Here is an 18,600-nt window from a genome sequence, read left to right on the forward strand (position 1 = left end):
GCCACTCGCGGGGCATTTAGCAAGTCCGCAACCATGCCAGGAGTCACCCGGAAGACAATGTTCCGGAGACTGACTTCAAAAGAGCCATCATCAGAGATGGCAGCAATATTGGAGTAAAACTCCTTAACCAACTCCACAGAAGGAGTGGGATGACCAGTGGTCAAGGCCAGCCACTGGCGAGACTCAAAAATGCAGGGAATAACAGTCTCAGAAAGCTCACCAAGGAGAACTTCCCGCTCGACAATAGGAGAACGGGTAGAAAAATTTTGAGTGTAAAGTTCTCTTGCACGAGGATTGCGGAAATGTGCTTGAGCGGGGGCTGGAGGATTTTGGCGTGAACGAACTCTTCAAGACATGACAGAAGCTGGATAAAATCAGTGACCGTTAGACAAGACTAAAGGTAATGTGAAATGCCCAATGCTTGATGAATGCACATGCCTAATTTTGAACCAAGCCAAAGTTAGGTTAAAAAAAAAATTTCAAAAACAAGTCATGAATGTTGTCAAAAACCATTTTAAAATGCACAATGCACATGCCCAAAAACACAATTTAACAACCCATTTGGCATTTTGAGCACATCAAGTGCAACTAAGCCGATGTTGGGTTTTAAACCCAATGGAGGTCTCAAGCCTCAATGCCAAACACTATCCCTACACTAGAATAGACAAAAATGACCATGGGGACAAGGCAATACCAAAGCATGATGAAAATAGGAAATCAAACTTCATTGAAACAATTCACCGAGCACTTGGAGTGCATCCAAGTACAAACCAAATGAAAAACCCCTTGGGGTTCTAAGAACCTCCTAAATACAAAGAGAATAGGAATGGACAACCAAGAGGTCCATTCAAACACCAAACAAACCAACAAAAATGTTCCATTTCGGAATCCCCAAATCTAAAGCCCTAATTTCCGAAATGTATATGTATGGAGATGTATGATGCAAAATGAAAAAAAATGACCAAAAATGATTGAGAAGAGGGAGAAATAAGAGACTTACCGTGATTGAAGCAAGATTCTTGGGAGAAAATGAATGAAACCACACGGAGAGAAAGAGAGAAGTTATCGCACGGGGTGGGGAGAGGAAACGGTGCAGGGGGGAAATAGCGGGCTGGGGAAAAAGAAAGGGAGGGGGCGTTTTTAAAACACGTTCTCTCGAGCGGCTTTTAAGTTAGCTCGAGCGGATGCCCAGAAATTTTACTTTTCTGCCTATAGAAATTCAGTGTGATCCAACTATTAATGAAGTTAATTTTTAAATCATTCACACACATCAAATGTAGAAAGGCATCATGTCCTTATAAAACACGCAGGTAATAAACACAAAGTATCACAAGTAATAAAGACAGTCGTGTTAACAAATTCCTTGCTCAATCAAGAAATTTCAACCAAAAGGTGTGTGTGGGGTTGGGCTGTACAAGAAACCACAAGTGTTTGAGAAACTCTTCCAAGATGCAGAAAGTCAAACCCAATGCTGCTAGAACCTAGATGCTTCTGTTTGATTATCTGTATCAATGTTAAGATACTTGTTTACCCTTTTTTTTTTTATATAAATATATATATGCAACAACAGCCATTTTTCTTTTCAATGACATACAACATCATCTCCTTTTCTTTTTCTTTGATAAACAACATCATCTCCTTTTCTTTTTCTTTGCACAAGGGAACAATAATGAGGTTGTCTAGCCCGTGGTCAATTCTGTGTGTAGGAAGAGTTTCCTAACACTTTTGATTGCCTCCCCAAAAACTCACGGTGGTGAAACGTCGATTGACTAAGCATGGAGTGAAGTGTGTGAAGCTAGTCACAGATTACAACTGATACTCATGTTTCAAACATTTGTAAGCCATAGAAATATGATACAATTCTCAAAAGACACATGCACCTAGATTTTTAGAATTAACAACACCAATAACTAATATCACAATCATGGAGAGCATGTAAAGGCAGTAATACCAAAAAAAGGAATAAGAGGATGAATAATCACAAAATAACAAAAACAAAAACAAAACAAAAAAAAAAATACAGGTAAAGCATGCAATGCATGTTATGTATGTTTCAACCCTCAGGTCAATGCACAAATACCAATAGCCTTTCTAAGTAATTCAAACCGAAGCCCATCCAAGGGTTTAGTGAAAAGGTCGGCTAGTTGGTGTTCGGTGGGAATGTACTCAAGAGTCACCACACGTGTTTCTACCAGCTCTCGAATAAGATGATGTCTAATGTCAATGTGCTTGGTCCTAGTGTGTTGGACAGGATTTTTTGAAATGTTTATGGCACTAGTATTGTCACAATAAATGCTCATCATACCTTGAGTAATACCATAGTCACACAACATTTGCTTCATTCACAACAATTGCGTGCAACAGCTGCCTGCAGCAATATATTCAGCCTCAGCGGTGGACAGCGATATGGAATTTTCCTTCTTGCTCATCCAGGCAACAAGGTTTGTGCCGACATAGAAACACCCACCAGAAGTACTTTTTCTATCATCTGCATTACCTGCCCAATCAGCATCAGAATAGCCTGGAAGCTCAGTATTAGAGTCTCTAGAATACCAGATCCCATAATTGACTGTCTCATTTACATAGCAAAGTATGTGTTTGACAGCTACTAAATGTGATTCCTTAGGATTAGCTTGAAATCTAGCACAAACCCCAACACTAAAAGCAATGTCTGGTCTACTTGCAATGAGATACAGTAGACTCCAAATTATGCTCCTATACAAGGATTGCTCAACATTCTTGCCTGACCCATCAGTACTAAGCTTAACACTCGTGCTCATAGGGGTTCTAGCATGGTTTTTCCCATCTAATCCAAATTTTTTGATTAATTCCTTTGCATATTTGGATTGAGATATAAACAGCCCATTACCTAACTGTTTCACCTGGAGTCCTAAGAAAAAGGCTAGTTCACCTACCATGCTCATTTCAAATTTATTTTTCATTTCTTCAGCAAACTCAAGAGCCATGGCGTCAATCGATGATCCAAATACAATGTCATCCACATAGATTTGAGCAACTGTTATGTCTTCTCCAACTTTTCTGATAAACAGTGTTCTGTCAACACTTCCTCTCAGAAAATTGTGATCTTCAAGATATGAAGTAAGCCTCTCATACCAAACTCTAGGAGCTTGTTTCAAACCATATAAGGCTTTCTTCAACCTATAGACATGATTAGGATATTTTGGATCATTAAAATCTTTTGGTTGTTCGACGTACACTTCTTATTGGAGGATCCCATTCAGAAATGCACTCTTGACATCCATTTGATACAGCTTGAAACACATGTGGCATGCAATGCTTAATAATATCCGGATAGATTCAAGTCTGGCAACTGGAGCAAAGGTCTCGTCAAAGTCTATTCCTTCCATCTGTGCATACCCTTTTGCAATTGACTCACGAACAAACACAGTTTTCTTCTCATTCTTATAGGAGACTTTTGAGGTAGTAGCTGCATTAGATTTCTCTGTATTATATCATAGTCCACTCTTGTCACCAGGGGGCTTTCCTGACTTCAGGATTTCATCCAGCTTTTCTTTCCTAGTGAACAAGGATTTCAGTTCATCCTTCAACAGAATCATCTCACTTTCTTGATTTTTTAACTCCTCTTCTAGAGAAACATTCCTTATTTTCAACTGATCAGTTAAACCAATGCCTTCATTTAATTTGCTTTGAAGCTCTTCATTTTCACGTTTGCTGAAGTCTATCTCCTCAATGTGCGCTTTGTTGCATTTTCTCAATTTAACACATTCATTGTACAGCTTCTCGTAGACTTCTTGCAACTGATCTTCATACCCAGATTCATTTTTAGATATGCTCCCATCATCAAACACTGATTCACTACATTGACTTTTGCTGCTAACAGAGGTAGTGAATGACATGTAATTAAGATTTCTTTTGCAGAAGAGTTATCTGATGATTCACTCGACTCTGATTCACTCTCACTTAGAGATGCAATCTTAGCTCTTTCTTTTGCCTTTTTGTAATTAGCACATTCCAGACGAATGTGTCCAAATCCATGACATTCATGACACTGCACCCTTGATTGTACTTTGTCTTTATTTGTTCTAGTGTACTTCTCAGTGCTTCTCTCATTGTTCCCTGAACTTGAGCCTCTATTATATCTTTCAAACTTTTTCTTTTCTGGCCTCTGGTTCTTATTGTTTCTAGCCACAAACATTTTCCTGAACTTCTTAGCATAAAATGCTATTTCTCTGTCACTCATAGCCGACTCATCGGATGACTCATTTGACTCCTCTCTAATGGTATTGAGGGCTATAGACTTGTGTTTCTTATCCACAGGAAAAGTGTGTTCATATGTTTGTAGAGAGCCTACCAATTCTTCAATTCTCATACTGTCTTGATCTTTGCTTTCTTCAATAGCAGTAACTTTAGGACGAAACCTCTCAGGGAGTGATCTGAGAACTTTTCTCACAATTCTGTTCTCAGGAATTCTGTCCCCTAGATTAAAAAGAGAATTGACGACATCATTTAGTTTGGCATAAAAGGCATCAAATGTTTCATCATCCTTCATTCTAAGTTCTTCAAAACTTGTGGTCAGCATTTGAAATTTAGAATTCTTTACAGCCTTGGTACCCTCATGGGTGACCTCAAGAATGTCCCAAGCTTCTTTGCAATTCTTACACATGGAGATTAGCTTGAATTCCTCCTGGGACACGGCCATGAAAATCGCATTCAGGCCTTTGCTATTCCAACCACACTCACTAATTTCATCCCTAGAGTAATTATCCACACTTTTGGGAGTTTGAACTCCTTCAATAATAATGACTGGTTCTCTCCATCCCTTTGTTATAGAAACCCACACTCGTTCATCCATAGATTTTAGAAAAGCTCTCATTCGAACTTTCCAATAAGCATAGTTGTTTCCATCAAAATAAGGTGGCGAAGTGAGAGATTGAGACTTATCCATTTTAATCACTACAGCAGGATCACACTCAGGAATTTAATCCCAGCGGAATGAACCCTCTTTGATACCAATTGAAAAAGCAGTGGTTCTACCAATCACTACACCTAGAGGGGGGTGAATAGGTGTATTCCAATTTTGATAGTCTTTTAAATATTAGAAACAAATAAACAGTTAATCAATGGACAAAAACAATTAACACAATGATTTTGGTCACGAAGTGGAAACTCATTTGAATAACTTCTTCAAATTCTAAAACCACTCCGGGTGTAAGGCACCACCTAAAATCCACTATAGAAAAAGTTTATTACAACCAATTTAGAGACACTCACAAAACCTTTGCAGTTCCTAAACGTGGCTTGCAATATCACGAGTGACCCACTCGATCTCTACACGCATGTAGTGTCGGAACTCTGACCTTCTATAGCTTTCTACGAGAACCTCTCGATCTCTGCATCAACAGCAGCTCCGGAAAACTTCCGGCCAACAAAACGTCCACTTCAATGGACTTTGAATGAGATTTGATCTTGAGTGTGGTGTGGTGGATATGTGTTTGTCCAAGAGAGATTCACAAGGGAGGAAAAGGTTTCTCTCTTCGGCTCTTGAAACACTTAGGGTTTTGCACTCTTTTTCCACACCCCAGAACAGGAATGATCTGTTCTATTTATAGTCCCAGGAAGTCACGGCGCTCAAAACATGAATCTTTAGGTTGTCTTGAACATTGGCTCGAGCGAGGTGTCGAGCGAAGGTCGAGCGCACGCTATCTTCTAAAACCGCTCGAGCGAGATGTCGAGCGAAGGTCGAGCGAACGTCTCTGGATGAGTTCTGCTCGCGCGCAACATCGAGTGCACATCGAGCGAACCACTCTGGATGAGTTCCGCTCGAGCGCCACGTCAAGCTCACCTCGAGCGAACCACACTGTTTGGTTTCCGCTCGAGCTCTGAGTCGAGCGCATATCGAGCGAACCACTCTGGATGGGTTCTGCTCGAGCGCCACGTCAAGCTCACCTCGAGCGAACCACTCTGCCTGGGTTCCGCTCGAGCGCTGAGTCGAGCGCACATCGAGCAAACCACTCTGGAAGGTTCTGCTCGAGCACCAATCAAGCGCCAGTCGAGCCATGTTGAGCACACTTCAATCTTTTTCATGTATCAATGCATCAACACTTGTTACAACTCAACTTTACATAGGTTTTCACAAGAATATGCCAATTAACTCATTTTTCCCTCAACAGTTTGAATTGAAGGGTGTAACTTGATAAGACACAGTTAATAAAAGAGTCAATTACGGTTCAGCATTCGAAACCCACAATCAACCCTCAATAAATTCTAATTTTAACAAGATCATGGTTGGCACTCTACTTCCATTTTCAAATTTTAAAAATGTTTAAATTTATACTTATGTTGTTGTTGATACGTAATATTCATAATATTATTTGACTACTTAACATTTCAAAAATATTACTTGTTATATAGTGTTACTTTTTTTAAAATTTTAACAATCATGTGACAATTAAAAATTATGGATATTAATTTTCTTATGTATTAATAATAGTTTGGATATTGATTATGAAATACCTTATCATGAATTTAGTTTTAATTTTAAATTATTTATAGGACAAAATAAATATATTGTTCGAGTTCGAGTTTTAAGCTCTAATACATTTATCATTAAACAAGTTGTATTCAATTTGAACCATATACTCAAATACTAAATATCACCCCGGAGAAATATGTCGAGTTCAGTTTTAAAATTACCAAAATGAAAACGACGGCTAAAAGCGGAAAGGGCTTTCTACCCAATACTTTGTAACGTGGATTTAAGCACGGAGAAGAGAGGCTTACAACATTTCGGCCCATTTAGATACAATTATCTTATTTCATCTCATCTTATTATATTATTATAATTTTTTTAAATTTTTATATAAAATATAATAAATAATTTAATTTTTTTAAATTTTAAAATAATAATAATATTTTAATAATATTTTATTTAATTTTTAATTTTAATATAAAATTATCATTTTATTTCACCTCGCTATCTAAACCGATTTTGAATAGAATAATTAGCCTAGACTAAATATCTATTAGTATTAGTGCAATTAAGAAGGCACGTGAAGAGCATAGGAAAATGTCAAAGTACTCATCAAAGACGAATTAAGTTTGGAGGAAGATTTCCAGGGGAGGTTGACCATTAAAAAATAAACAAAGAGTACAAACCAGAAAAAAAAAAAACAAACAAGAGTACCAACATCGAGAAGAGAAGATTACACATCGAAGGCCAGGGAGAAGCTTAGTGGCTGGTCGAGGTTCAATAGGCCAATTAAGTGATCACCAATCCCCATTTTCCATAAAAGTGTTAATAAATTCTTTCGTAATTAATGCATCCTTTGGTTGAAGACGAAGCTGCAATATCGGTAAAAGAACATAAAATAAAAAACAGAGGAAAAACAAAACAACATTGGCAAACAACGCAGAGCAAAGTAGTACTGAAGTTGCACATGACCTCAGGATATTTAGGAAATGTTCTAAATAAATGGAAGTCTATTTCATTATGAACGAAGAGTTCTCTCGATCAAGTCTCAACAGGCAACCTCCAATATTATCAGAATAGGTATAATTGCATAAACATACGCTCCCTTTCGGCACAGTATAATTAACAACCGAGTATCAACTTTGAAGTCGTAAAAGGTTACGATAACATCAGCAAAGACAGTGTGCTTCCACGTGCAGTTTTCAGATGGAACTTGCATCAATGTTTTGGAACCATCTACAAGCATCAAACAACGAACAAATTACTATACGTGTTAATGCGTTAGAAAGCTAACCATGCATGGATCGATGAGCTGTAAAACATACCTCTATTCATATTCATTTTCTTGATCAGTTCGTTCCCAAGAATGCTGTGTTGGCACAATCCAGTCCAGTGCAAAGGAGATCTGATAAATGTAACCATGCATTCAGTTAATCATAAGATCGAGTAAAATTAATTCCCCTCTTTAAAAATAAATAAACCAGAAAAAAAGAGCAAAACATTACCATCAATATCGTGTCGAGGAGGAATATCTTCATCATTTAAAACTGAGGGTGTAATGACTACATGTGCATATATGCTCCCACTTTTGTGCAAAACTAACCAGACTTGGAGCAATAAATACCAGCGATCGGATCTCTTCAATAACCACATTCAATGGAGATCATGACATTCAATGATATGTATTGAATCTGACGCAAGGGACGTGAGATATCTTCCACCACTCCTCTCCTCCATCTTTCTCGCAGTGTTTTTCTAATAGAGGACATTGATATATATGAAGTTGCAACAGTGAGGCCGGCAGGCTTTTCTTTGGAAAGGACAGGAGCTTTTCGCACTTAATAATACAAAGTTTCGAGAGTGAGGGAGGTAGGCCATCCTTTGGAAAGGACGTGAACTTTCCGCAGTCAATGATAATCAGTTCATTAAGAGATGTGATGTTTTGAAGGCACGCACAAGATAGGTTTCGCAGATTCGGGAAGTCTGAGATGGTGAGACTTGTTAGAGATTTAGGCAACTTCATCTGACCTGGAAAGGACACCAGATGTGGACATCCACTAATCTCAAGGTTATCAAGAGAGGTAAGTTTGTTCAACCCCCGTTCCAACAAGGCATCAATCATTTTGGGATGAGATATAGAAAGTAATTTTAGGTTGGTGGGAAAACCTTCTTCCGGAAAGGATACATCGTCTGGATCGTCTGGACAACGGTGTAGTGTCAAACTTTGAAGAGAGGTATGGTTGTGTATGCCTTTGGGTAGTGCCATTTTCTTACAGCCAGATATATGAAGCACTCTCAGGTTGGCAGGGAGCCACTCTTCGCTCAAGGAGAAACTAAGACTCGGACAATCCGTAGTATCAATTTCGCGAAGAGTGCTAAGAGTGTGTATGTCTCTGGGTAAGTATTCAAGACTTTCACAAGATACAATGACAATGCATTCAAGACACGAGTTATGATGTAACCTGTCCGCTATTGACTTTAGCTGTGCACACTTCAACAAATCGAGGTGTTTGAGTGATGCAGGTAATTCTCCGCTGCTTGTCAAGGATTTGAGAGATGGACAGCGCTGAATTTTCAAGTACTGAAGATGAGATGTGGTGTTGCTGCAACTGCTGCTATCAGCAATATCGTCCAGCAAATACTCCAGTTCCTTGCATTCACTTACCTCTATCCGCTCTAGAGTTGGAGGTAGCTGGCGTCTTGCAATATGCTTTAGCAAATCACATTTCACAATTCGAATCAACTTAAGACGAGTGTTGTTGTACATCAATGACTTTGGCAAGGATTTCAAGGCTATGCAATTCTTGATCTCGATTTGTGTGGGTGGGCATGGCATATCCTGTTGGAGCAGTTCTTCTTTTCTCCCGACGACCAAAGAAACAAGTTTGGGACAACTCTCAATGCACAATAGATCAAGACATGGGAGATCCGGCAGTGATTCGCAATCATCTGACCACAAATGTGTCGATTCGGCCTCACATGTAGAAATAGTTAAATCTTTTGCATGTGTCATCCATTGCTTATCAAACCCTACTATTTCAGATGTGAACATTGAGATTTTAGAAAGAGACCGGATTTCTAATGAGCTGAAGTCAACCGTACTTCTATGCACAACTCCTTTTGATCCGGCAACTTCTATTTCATAGGCATCCGGAATGTTTGGAACTGAGATCCGTAACTGCCCACAACCATATATCTTAACTTTTTTCAGTGAAGGGAGTTGGTTTGGTAAATTTCCGTTTATCTTGGGACAACGTCTAAGGGAAAGCTCACGTAATTTTGGGAATTCTTCGCAGGGACTCCAGTTCTCCCACTCCTTCATATCATGGAAGTGCAGAGTCTCCAAGGACCTAAACGGTTGAGAGATATCATTCCCGCAAAACTCAGGACCAATATTCTTCACATAAGCCATGCCTCCGATGGAAAGGAATTTGAGAGATGATAGTTGCCCAATTGCCGGCAACGATGTACACTTTTCACAATTTTCAATCTTCAAGAGCTCCATATTAAGAAATGATGGACGTCTTAACCAAGTCGGAAAATCTCTACCACCGTAGTATCTAATAGTGAGTTCTTTCAAGCTCTCGTGAGGCTCTAGGTTTTCAAGTACCTCTAACTCACTTGCTCTATCTTTCTCCTCATCAGTATCTTCATTCCACTCCAACGACAGCCCTGTAATTTCGGGCTTGTTGCTTAAAGCAGCGTCCTTTGCCTCCTTGGGTTCAGTCACGTTCTCCAATCCTGAAATGCACAGTGTCTCTCGAAGATGTGGCAAAGACCCTAACTCTTTTATCCCAGAGCAAGTACTGTCTTTACCAACAACCATATTAGATAGTGACCGGAGACACGTTAGTTTACCTATTTGCATAGGCATGCCTTCCAAATGAATCGCTCCTTGAATATTGAGGTGGCGAAGGTTGACCAGCTTCCATAACGTTGAAGGTAATTTATTTAAATGGAAACAATTCTCTAACAACAAAGTTTGTAAGTTGTAGAGAGTAGTTATTGATTCTGGCATGCTTCTGATCAAAGTTTCGGAAAGATCAAGATGCCGTAGATGCTTTAAATTACCGATTGAATCGGATAGCTCGGTTATGCGGTACCCCCTCAAGCAGAAAACCCTTAGGTATCGTAATCTTTTAATCAATTGAAGAGGAACATTAGGCGCCAAATAACAATCGCCTAGAGATGGCGACTTCAGAGGTAAGAAGGTACGTAAACATCTAAGTTTAGAAAAGACCTCAAACTTTTCACTTCCATCGTAGTTTCCTGCCAAATAAGATGAGTGACGGGTCTTTTCAAAAATACTCCCTTGCTCTCTATCTTTAACTCTGTCCAGCTTCATTCTATAACACGTATCTCCTGCAACCGATTTAGCCAACTTCTTGATGAGCCCATGCATTAGAAATCTTGATTTATGCTGGCGCGATTGTTGGAAAAATGATCTTGACAACAGATTGCGAAAATGCTCCTTACCCAAATCTTCCATTTCACTTTTCTGTTGTCCTGGTTGAATCAAACCTTCTGCCATCCATAATAGAACCATCTGCTTCTCGTCAAATTCATAACCCTTTGGGAATATAGAACAATACGCAAAGCACCTCTTTAAATCTGGAGGTAGATCGTGATAGCTCAACATAAGAGCCGGAACAATTTCCTTTTTCTTCTTCAATATATCCCACATCTTGCTGTTTGAAACTATTTTCCAGTACTCATTGTTAACACGCAAGAGGCTTCCGACTGTTTCTACCGCTAGAGGCAGGCCCTCACACTTTCTAACAATTTCCTCGGCATCATATTTAAGATGCTGATGTGCACAAAAGTCTCTTCTATCCAATGCATGTTTGGCCAATATAGACATACAATCTTTATCTGGCAATAATCCCAACATGCAAGGTGGAACTTCAACCGTAGACATTAGTGACATGACATATTGTTGGCGAGTTGTGATGATAATGCTGCTTCCCGAAGCCCCTGCGTCAAAAGGAGCACGTAGGGTAGTCCACTTACGGTCTTTCTCATTCCGAACATCATCCAGAACGATTAGAAACCTCTTCCCATTTATTAGCTCCTCTAGTTTGCTTTGCAACGGATTTAAATCCATGGAGTTATAGTTAATTTCAGGTGTCATAGAGTGTAATATTGCTCTTGTAATCGTCGCAACATCAAAATCTCCATCATAAGCAGAAACACAAACCCACGCTTTCGGATAAAAATAGCTTTGCACTTCTTGATTATTGTATACAAACTTTGCAAGAGTTGTCTTTCCTATACCCGCCATACCATGTATAGGAATTACATTTACTTTAGTTAAAGCAGCATCACTACGCGGTGTTTCACTGAGCAATAATTGTAGGATAAAATCTCTTTCCCTATCCCTACCATGCATTTGATCTCTGTCTGTATTCACCATACAAATGGAGGGTTGTATGATCTCTTCTATTATGTTTGGACTCCAGCCATCAGAATTTTGATTCAAGTTCAGTTTATCTTTTCTTGTCATAAGTTCATCAAATCGAGTTGTGAGTTCTGTTATCCTTGCTCTCATCCTAATCTTCATCTTAACAGCACTAGGAGTCAAGCCGGTTAATAAAGCAGGGATGCGATTCAGTACCTTACTAGTGCTAGCGGCCTGACTTTCACCAATCAACTTGCGCTTCGAAGCTTTGATGGAGAGCTCATCCAGAATATCTTCCACATCGTAGACCAAGTCTTTGAGATCATCAAGCCATGTTTTCACATCCCGTTCAGTGTGTTGCTTCTCATTCGCATCTTCAAGCAACATCTTAATTGTTGAAAGCTCGCCCAACCGTTTCTGATTTCTCCTTCGGCAAACGAAGTTCAGAAACTGGGGAGAGGATAACCTCTCAAGCAGTACTTGAATGGATGCTGCAAGAAACATCTCTCCCACTAGTACCATTGTTCTCTTCAGAAAAAGGAATCAATGATCAAGAAATTAAATGCCAAACACTGAGAAGAAGAAGTAACTGGCGGTTTCTTCTGGCAATTAAAAGGCTTAAAAGTAGTCTCACTAATTAATTTTATTGGCTGTTGCAACAATCCCAAATTGTTACGAGGATTAACGAGGGACGTACGTACGTAATTTAGACTTTAGAGCCACTACAAAATAATATATATATATATATATATCTATATCTAAAACGAATTATTTATACTATTTATAACGAGAATAAATTTATTCTAACAAAAAATAATATTTTGGCATGCAAGAAATAACTTGGAACAATATTTCTTGCAGTGAGCATGCACTTGCTGGCTGCATCTCTCACAAGTGCATGCATGCTCACTTGGGCCCACGATCGATTAGGTGGTTGTCTTTACAAGTTGTATTCTCTCTTTTAATTTGTTGTCTCGATCGATCGCCTTTATCCGGTAATTCTTTCTCTTTTCGTCTCTTTCTTGTTGCCTCTATATTTCAATCACATTGGGTGGAGTCAGTCCATTACAATTTGCAGCTTGATCAATCAAACTCATGACGGAATCTAAAACTGGCTACTATCTCGTCTCTTTAACTTTTGCTATTTGTTAACAATATTCAACAAAGAAAAGAAAAATGTCTTGATCTCTTTTATTTTTCTTATTGTTTAAATTCAACAGAGAAAAAGAAAAATGAAATGCATGTACGGCGAACTGTATAACCAACAAAAACAAAATATGAAGTATATACTAGGAAAAATGATACTCACACCACTAGCTCTTACTGCTCGATGTTACTGCTGTAATTTTTTATTTTCTTTCTATTTTCTTTTTACTTAGTGATTAAGGAAGCAGTTTTAATAATATTGTGATTATTTTTTTTTTTTTGCTTTTTTTTAAAATATTTAAAAGTGTTAAAAAATACATGCATGTTAAAAAAAAAAACCAATTATATATGCCTAACGGTAGCTCCCAAGGAAAGCTAAGAGCGGTGGATGTAGCACCGTCCATATCCTAATTGTACTCACTTCTCCTATTGTATATTTAACGAGTGGGATTAATTAATTGAATATCTCATAGTTAACTATGAGATATTCAATTCATCCATAGTGGGAACGAGATAGAATATAGATGCATACAATAGGTATTATATATATATATATATATGAGATGGTATCCTAATTTTATTAATAGTCATTTCTTATAGCGGATGAATACTTTTTACAATTGATGTAAGAGTTTTAGGGGTTATATCAATCCCAAAACCAAAACTATTGTAAAAATCCTGCATTTTAAGAAAACACTACCCTTTTTATATATTTGTGTTTTTAATTTTTTTTAGCCTGCCATAAAATACTCAATGATCATCCAAAAATTTTTCTGTCCATTAACGTCTACAAAAAATATGTACTGGCCCAAGTATATCACATGGGTAATTAGCGTCCTTGTATTTTGCATTCTCATTAGTTTAATTCAAAACATTCAACCTTCAAGATTAATCCAAGATCATCTTCATCTAGACCTAGGCAAGATCATCATCATGTGAATCTTTTTATTTTTTTACCTTTAGGTTGAAAAAATGGGTAGACCAGTTTTTCTTGAAATTAAATAAAAATGGGCAGTGTATTTTAGAGATTTTAATCCGATTTCAATTAATAAATCAGGTATTCATGTTACCAGACAAAACAATTTCCATATAACTCATTCATTAATTTAGAAAATTTAAGAGAATTAGAATGCCCATTTCGCATATCAAATATATATCCTATATAAATGTCCCATCACTTCTCCCATTTTACATTCAACCAGTGAGATTTAGATTTCCTTGAGTTCCTACACGTACTCTAAGATCTGAAGTATGACAGAGATAGAAGATGAAATTGGCCTTAAAACATTTACTGTTCTTTAAATAAATTTGTTGGGCAGCATTCAATGTTAAAAAAACGCCGTATGTACGTAGAACTTACTTCATATGTTTATAATCTCTCCCATTTTATTTCCATGAGTTCAAATAGAATCTGATCTAGAAGATTCACAACTTGTTATTTTAATACAGACGCATATATTACTAAGCTCTCAAATTCCGCAATAAAATGTTAGTGTAATATCCATCTTGATAGAGGTGGTGCATTAATTATAAATGTACCAAAAAGCTTTCCAAAACCAATTCCAACTTAATTAATGGGTGGCTATACACTCACCGCTCACAACTTCTGCTAGAGTTACAGTTAGTCTTAAGATTTATTTATTTTCATATATGTATTTTTTTAATACTTTTAAATATTATTTTAAAAAATAAAAAAATTATAATATTATTAAAAAATACATCCTTAATCATTAAATAAAACAATATTAAGAAAAGTAAAAAATGAGAGCAAGATGGTAGCACCAGCGGGATTTCCCTTGATTAATACAAAAGAAAACAAGGCCATCTGTATCAAGGGTCCGAGTTTATAAGTATTGTACGTACGTAGTTGGAATAAAGCACCCATGCATCTTGATGTGACTTAAACCGAAACCATGAGTCTCGACTTTAAACTTTTTTTATTTCAAATTTTACAAAATATATATTTGGGGCTACTTTTAAGACTAAAGAACAATTGGTATCTCACCTTAATTTATTTGGGGCGATATATAGTGGGTTAGTGTCAGGTACCACCCCCCAAAAAAGGGAGTGGTTTAATTTGGTAATGCTAAACTGCCTTTCTTCTACTTAATTGCCTTTTTTTTATTGTTTATTCTTTTACTTTCTTCTCTCTCTGTTTTTTTAATTTTTTTTTTTATCTCATTTTCTCTTCTCCTTCTCTCATCTTGCCTTCTCTCTCCCCTCAAATTCTGTACCGTCTTTCCTTTTTGTCTCGTATCTTCTTCATCTTTGTCTCACTCCCTCTTCTCTGTCTTGTTGTCGCTGCCGACAATGGCACATTGAGGTAGGAATGGGCGGTGGGATACCGCCTCCTGCCCCTCGCATCCCGCCCTGGCATCATCTAATGGGGACAACCCGCTATTAAGCATAACATTTGACAAGGTTTAATTTGGTGGGCTATTTTTATAATTTGGTGGAACGTAGGACTCACGCACGTACGTACTTTAGAGCACTTGCTGGCTTCTTTCTCAAGGGCATGCTTATTTTTTCTTATCACGATTGATCGCCTTTATCTGAGTCTTTTTCTCTTTTTGTTTCTTTATGGTTGCCTCTATCTTTCAATCCCATTGGGTGGAGTCCAACGCAATTTGATGCTTTCATTCATAAAAAACAGTTTTGTTGTAGTGATATATATACATAAAACTCTATGATGATCAGGTGGCATTGTTCATCAATTTTTATATTTATTCTTTTGAAAAGTAAAGGGTCATAATGGTATTATGTCATATTTTATATAGTGAGATGAAGATAAAATAAGAGTATGGTGTATAATATTACTCTATATATATATATATATATATGAAAATGAAATGCATTAGTTAATAACCCACTGAAAAAAAGGTGCAAATAAAATTAAAAGTACCACTAATAGTTAGTGGTAACGCTAATTATTATAAATTGCCTTTTTTCTTGTTTATTCTTTTACTTTCTCTAATGGATGTCATTATCATGCCTTCTCTTTTTATCTATAATATCAGCTAATTTGATACCGATTCGGTGAAATTTGAAATAAAAAATTCAAAGCTGAGAATGCTGCATGCTAGTGATTAGCATAATATATTTTACAACTTTTGGATCGAATTTTTATTTTTTATCTTTTCATTCTTTTCTCAAGTCTCGGAGTTTTAATAAATAAATAAAAATATCTACAACTATCTTCTTCTTTTTTCTTTCTTTCTTTTTTTTTTTTTTATCAATTTCGAAGTTCTAAATGAAATTAGTCCAAAACTAAATTAATGATAAACTCTGTCAAAAAGATTAATTATGTCCAATGTTATACCTAGCTAGTAGAATGATCGATCCTTCCGTTTAAGTCATGTCAAGATGGGTTAATCTTAATCCCAACTACGTCAAGTTCTAACTCGGTCGACTTTGGATATAAGGCAAGTTAATTTATTGTGTATTGATCAATTGTAATTGCATGTGGAAAGCTGCGCTTTTTGGTGCATGCATAAAAACAGTAGTGCTAGGCTACCGCCTAACTTTGCTGTTGGGCGTGCCGTTTAATACAAATTCATTTTCTATTTTTTAAAAAAATTTTTTTTTATTTTTATTTTTTTTAAATATAAAAAAATATCAATACATTAATAGTTACTTTCTTAACTATTAAGTAAAAAAAAATTAAAATATAGGAGGTGTCAAAATAAAGTGTCAAAATTAGGTGTCAAATTAGTAGTGTTTCTCGCATAAAAATCATGTACAACCTCCATTATCATTTATAGACGATAATATATTGCCGAATTTGGAAGCTTAAAAGTGTGGCTACGCACGTTTGAATTCTTTTGTACGCATGCCACCCTACATAATATATTAATTGAAGTCACATTAAAATTCACAAAATACTCAATCCCCATTTTTTCCCAATAATGTCATTTTCTCCATTATCATTTTAATATTTTTTTGGTGTATTAAAATGCAGTAAGATTTATAAACGAAGTTATATATAGAAAGAAATTTGGCATTGGTAAAATCATGAATTACTACGGCTTGCTATGGTAAATAAGATTGCAAACCTCTTTTAGTGTAAAATAGATCCATTACAATAGAAATTCATTTTTGTGACGGTCTAAAAATTGTAACAGTATCCAAACCGTCACAAAAAGCATTTTCAATGACGGTTTGTGAAAATTGTCACTGAAGGCAGCTAAGAAATTACATATTCAAGTTAGAACATGCCCTGAACATTTGAACATGGAGCTATTTACTTGCGAACGTGGGAATTTTTTGTGCCAACGTTCAAACGTTAATTGATTTAATATTAAAGTTGGATATTTCAAATTAAAAAAGTTTGACAATTAAAGTGTAGTGATGTAATATTAAAGTTAGATAAGCTAACATTAAAAAAGATTGAGAATTTAAATTCAAAAACAGTAGATATATTAAATAATATTATTCATTACAGATAATAAAAATAAACTACAAAATATGATAAAATTTTGTAAACAACACGATAAAAGTGAAAAATACTAAACATGAATTGTTTACATATTTATTAAAATCATCAGTCAATGCATTGACTTTTGCATTTTGAATATCTATCCGATGGACAACATCAGTGACAAAATCAGTGACACTATATTCTACTGACGCGATCTTTCGGTCGATGTGCGCAATAATATCTGATATCATCGCATCAACCCAAGCAGTTTGCGCATCTTCCATAGATGTACCCATCAGACCCAGACTGGGTTGGAGGAATAAGATATGGTACAGAGCAAGGTTGACATCAAGCATGCCCCCTCCCTTGTCCAGTGCTCCGACGGTGTGTGGTAATGTCGATGGAGCTCATCTGCTTTGTCATCCACTCCTCCACTTAGGGTTGTACCCTCCAAGCCAGTAATTACTTAGTAATGAGGACTTCCTATGGGAGATTGTCTGTAGAGACAACGCTTGCCTCGTAACGAATCCTATAAAAAATACGAAGTGGCAAGTCGATCGCCTCTCCACAAGTAGCTCGTATAAGGAACTATTTGCGAGTCCGGCTAAATGTGACCTTATGTGCCACAGGATCCACATTTGTTACAACAAGCAGGTGCAACATGCAGAAAAAATGGTCTGAAGGAGTTCTTCCTATCGATCTACTCTTGGTCACTCCCAATGAGGATATAGAAATCCTCATCTCGGCCATCATCTTCCTCATCAGTATTCTCAGTCTCTAACTAATCAACTGGGCCAGTAGATGATGTAGAAGTGCCTACATCTGCATCTACTCTGGATCCATCCCTAGGCTGATCATCTCCTGCAGTCGATATCTCAATTACGCGATGGATCCCTAGAAGCTCGACAACGACATCTACTGAGACCTTAAATTGAATATTGTGTACTGTCACGGTGTGAGAGGATGCATCCTAAGGCATGGAGCACATCCCCATATAAAACTCCCTAACCATTGACGGGTATATGCTACCCCTCAATGTGCAGATACTCATCCAACCTCTCATAACGAATACGTCTCTAACGCTCTTTTGCTCCCATTTGAGTTCATAGAATTGGTTGATCATGATTTCTCGTTTGGACATCACTGTTCGAGCCCTGATTCGAGACATGTTCTGGCTTGTTCCTTCCC

General features: G+C 37.1%; 1 protein-coding gene across 1 annotated transcript; it reads right to left on the bottom strand.

Moving 5' to 3' along the window:
* Positions 1-7,499: 7,499 nt before the first annotated feature.
* LOC121244270 (putative disease resistance protein At3g14460) lies at positions 7,500-17,696 on the bottom strand. The gene is made up of 4 exons (XM_041142281.1): positions 17,520-17,696; positions 8,350-12,377; positions 7,777-7,856; positions 7,500-7,687 (listed from the first exon to the last, which is right to left on the bottom strand). Exons 1-4 carry the CDS (start codon positions 17,694-17,696, stop codon positions 7,500-7,502), a joined length of 4,473 nt encoding a protein of 1,490 aa, XP_040998215.1.
* Positions 17,697-18,600: the final 904 nt, after the last annotated feature.

The sequence above is a fragment of the Juglans microcarpa x Juglans regia genome, chromosome 8S (genome assembly GCF_004785595.1).
Source record: "Juglans microcarpa x Juglans regia isolate MS1-56 chromosome 8S, Jm3101_v1.0, whole genome shotgun sequence".
In the NCBI taxonomy this organism is placed as follows: Eukaryota; Viridiplantae; Streptophyta; class Magnoliopsida; order Fagales; family Juglandaceae; genus Juglans; species Juglans microcarpa x Juglans regia.

What these genes read in the sequence shown, in the direction of transcription:
- LOC121244270 (XM_041142281.1), bottom strand. Translation starts at nt 17,696, where the DNA reads ATGGAAGATGCGCAAACTGCTTGGGTTGATGCGATGATATCAGATATT. An exon ending in CTGATGATTTTAATAAATAT is followed by an intron (nt 12,378 to 17,519) that starts GTAAACAATTCA and finishes CTTTTTCTGAAG; the next exon opens with AGAACAATGGTACTAGTGGG. An exon ending in ATTATCATTGACTGCGGAAA is followed by an intron (nt 7,857 to 8,349) that starts GTTCACGTCCTT and finishes TACATTTATCAG; the next exon opens with ATCTCCTTTGCACTGGACTG.